Raw genomic sequence first — 3,406 nt, 5'->3', positions numbered from 1 at the left:
CAAATGAGCTTTTGTGTTTCTTACAAGTGTTTACTTCTTCACGCACAACATCATGTTGAACTCTCAACATATTAATTCAACACCAAATAAATATAAAATCCATTAATTTGCTCTCATAAGTTATAACTAATTTCATGACAAAGTTTTAAGTTTTGGGGTGTGAGTCCTAGAACTAAGTTTTAGCGCTTTCAACTTTTAATGATACAGATTTTGAATACCATTTGCATTCAACATTTACATCAAAAAACAAACTTATATTGTTTGTTGAAGTAATCAAGTTGCTTTTTGTTCCAAAAATACAATTTATTTCTTTCTCATACTGATTCTTACACAGTTAGTTCCAAAAGGCATTCCTGGCTATCCCAATTATGCACAGAAATACTTCCAGGTTGTGTTTCATTATTAATATCACTTCCTTGTTATCTCACTGATTCAGAAGACTCATTATTATAGTATGTAAAAGGAAACTATAGGAAACTTATTCATACTTTTTATCCCACTAGACCACTTATTTCCATATTTAATAATAAATTCTTTAATTAAAAATACAAAATCACTGCATACTTATTTGTTAAACAAGAATTACAAAGCATTTTAAGAAGCAATAGCATCTACATCAATTGGGGTTGATAAACTTACGAAACTCATGATTCTTCCAAAGTATAGAGTGCTTCACACTGAATGACCAGTGTAGCCACACTGTGCATTTAGACTTGGGACAACTCATAGAGAGTGATGAACTGATGAGTGCTTGCCATGCTATTTTTACAGGTAGCTTGAACTAATGAATTCATTTTACTAATATTTTTTACTACTTGACACAGCTACTATTTCAGTATGTACCAACTAGTATATAACTATTTTAACATATTTTCATAATAAAATGTGCATACTAGTCAAGTATAATCCTTGCCGATCATGTTTACAAAGAGTCTCAGAGACACAACATATTCTGCAAGAGCATGTAAACCGATATTTGATTATGAGACAAGAATTTGTTACAGAAAACTAGAGCAACCTACTCTAATTGTTCAATAATTTCATTTGATGTCTACCAACTATCACTTAAAGCTGAAAATGCTCCTCACCAGGTGGCATAATGCCCCCTTCACATCCTGATTCCGCAGGGTGTAGATAAAGGGGTTGAGTGTGGGAGTCACCACTCCATAGAAGAGGGCCATGAACTTGGGCTGATCCCTTGAGATGGAGGACGGGGGCTGAAGGTACATGCTAATGCCTGGGCCATAAAATAAGAAAACTACAATGAGATGGGAGGAACATGTCCCAAAGGCCTTTTTCCTTCCCTCAGAAGATTTGATCTTAAATACAGCATGTCCAATACTAGCATAGGAAGCAAGAATTAAGCATAGTGGGACAGCTAACATAAAAATGCATACCACAGAGAGTGTGAGCTCGTTAGCACCCTTTTCACCACAGGCATTCTTTATCAGAACAGGAATCTCACACAGCAAGTGGTCCAGCTTATTGAGACCACACAGTGGCAACCGTAATGTAGCAGTGGCCTCTGAGACAGCATAGGTTATTCCAATTAGCCACACGGTGGAAACTAATAGGATACAAATGCGCTGATTCATGATGAGGGTGTAGTGAAGAGGTCTGCAGATGGCCACATAGCGATCGAAGGACATAAGAGCCAAGAGCAAACATTCTGTGCCCCCCATTATGTGAAAGAAATACAGCTGAACTACACACCCCATATAGCTGATGGTCTTCTTAGAGCTTCCCAGGTTAACCAGCATCTGAGGGACAATGCTTGTGGTGTAACACATGTCCAAAAAGGAGAGGTTGGCGAGGAAGAAATACATGGGGCTTTGAAGACGAGAGTCTAACCTGGACACCAGAATGATTGTGATGTTTCCCATCATGGCTATGGGGTACGTTATAAGAAGACTAGTGAACAGAGGAAGCTCTAGCCAAGGGCGGTCTGCAAAGCCTAGCAGAGTAAATTCTTCAGGACGGCTTTCATTAATTAGTGGCATTATCTTCAATTTGTTTCACCTGTAGTAGGGATGTGCCAAAGAAGGTAGAGTTATGGGCATGGACAAAACATGGTGATGCATTGATTATCTACTTATAGATGACAGGGTGCAGTAACCTGGGGTCAGAATAACATAAAACATCTGGTATCAGATGATCTTATTTTCCCACATGACACTACAAATTAAAGGCAGTTATCTTAATCCAGTAACCCAACCATTTTGAAACAGAATTTCTTCTTCTGTGTAAGAAAGCTGACAATAACTATCATTCTTGAGTGAGGTGACGATTAAATACAAAGTAGAAGTGACTATTTTGGAAACTTCAAAATAACAGTTTTTTCAATCTTTGAGTTGCATAAAAATCAGCTGAGGAGGTTGCTAGAATGAAATTTATTGTTTCCTATCTTTAGGTGTCTGATAGAGTAAATGTGTCCTGGGGCTGAGGAACAGGATGGCTTATTTTCAGAAACCCTGCTGCAAGGAATTACTGAAATGTCAAGAAGAATAAACGTATTGAGGTAGCAATGGTAGGAGAAAAAGGAGGAGAAAACCTGGAGTCATAAGAATCATCAAGATAGCGTTGTCCAGTTCCAACTAGTTGGTTGGAATAACCATATCATCTCCATGGGAAGCAGGAAGACTTTGGATTTAAACAAATCTATCTGAGCAATTTGAATTTGAACAAGAAAATTAAATATTTTTATTGTTCATTTCCTCAAGTATAAATTGACAGAGTTAACCTACAATGGCAAGGTTCTCCTATGATGATGAATTTGGTTTTGCATTTTTGGGGTTTTATTCATTACTATTTAGTCCAACCATTGGACATTTGATATTTTATGTTACATTTTAGCTTACTTACTCATCTTGAAGAAATATTTTTTATTCAGTGAGATTATCCTCTGTTTTAATAGAGTTTGGACAGTTGTCATTACCCACTGATTGTACATAACTACAAATATGTATTTTAGTTCTAAGTAACTGCTGTCAGGAGAAAAGTGGATGTCCCAATTTAGGCTCAGAGACAGTCAAATCTGAACTTATTTTACATTTTCAAGACTTTTTTTTTTCAGCTAGAAAGCAGATTTATATACTAACATCAACTAGTTTAATGAAGCAGTATTTTGAGAAAGATTAATTTCTTGCTCATATGCTTTTTTTTTTCGTGGTGATGTGTGTTTTATGAAAATCACAATCTCCTGCAGGATGAGAAATATTCAGATGGAAAGTTAAGATAGCATCTCAGTGACAACATTCTGAGTCACTCTGCTAGTCAGTTGTTTAATGGTAATAAATTACATTTATAAATTTATAAAGCACAGCTTCCACATTCACCGTTTCATTATATCTTCAAAGTCATCCTCTGAGGTGTCACACAGAGCTACTCAGGGCTAACATGTGAATGT

The 3,406-nt window shown here is 36.3% G+C and overlaps 1 protein-coding gene across 1 annotated transcript; it reads right to left on the bottom strand.

The window, feature by feature from the left end:
- Positions 1-1,061: 1,061 nt before the first annotated feature.
- On the bottom strand, positions 1,062-2,000 carry LOC111525905 (olfactory receptor 2B6-like). Its single transcript, XM_023191557.2, has one exon. It carries the CDS (start codon positions 1,998-2,000, stop codon positions 1,062-1,064), a length of 939 nt encoding a protein of 312 aa, XP_023047325.2.
- Positions 2,001-3,406: the final 1,406 nt, after the last annotated feature.

Source organism: Piliocolobus tephrosceles, chromosome 5 (genome assembly GCF_002776525.5).
Source record: "Piliocolobus tephrosceles isolate RC106 chromosome 5, ASM277652v3, whole genome shotgun sequence".
Lineage (NCBI taxonomy): Eukaryota > Metazoa > Chordata > Mammalia > Primates > Cercopithecidae > Piliocolobus > Piliocolobus tephrosceles.
The sequence above is the reverse complement of the archived record's forward strand: the minus strand, read 5'-3'. Positions and strand labels throughout refer to the sequence as shown.

Coding starts and splice junctions, on each gene's coding strand:
- LOC111525905 (XM_023191557.2), bottom strand. CDS start 2,000: ATGCCACTAATTAATGAAAGCCGTCCTGAAGAATTTACTCTGCTAGGC.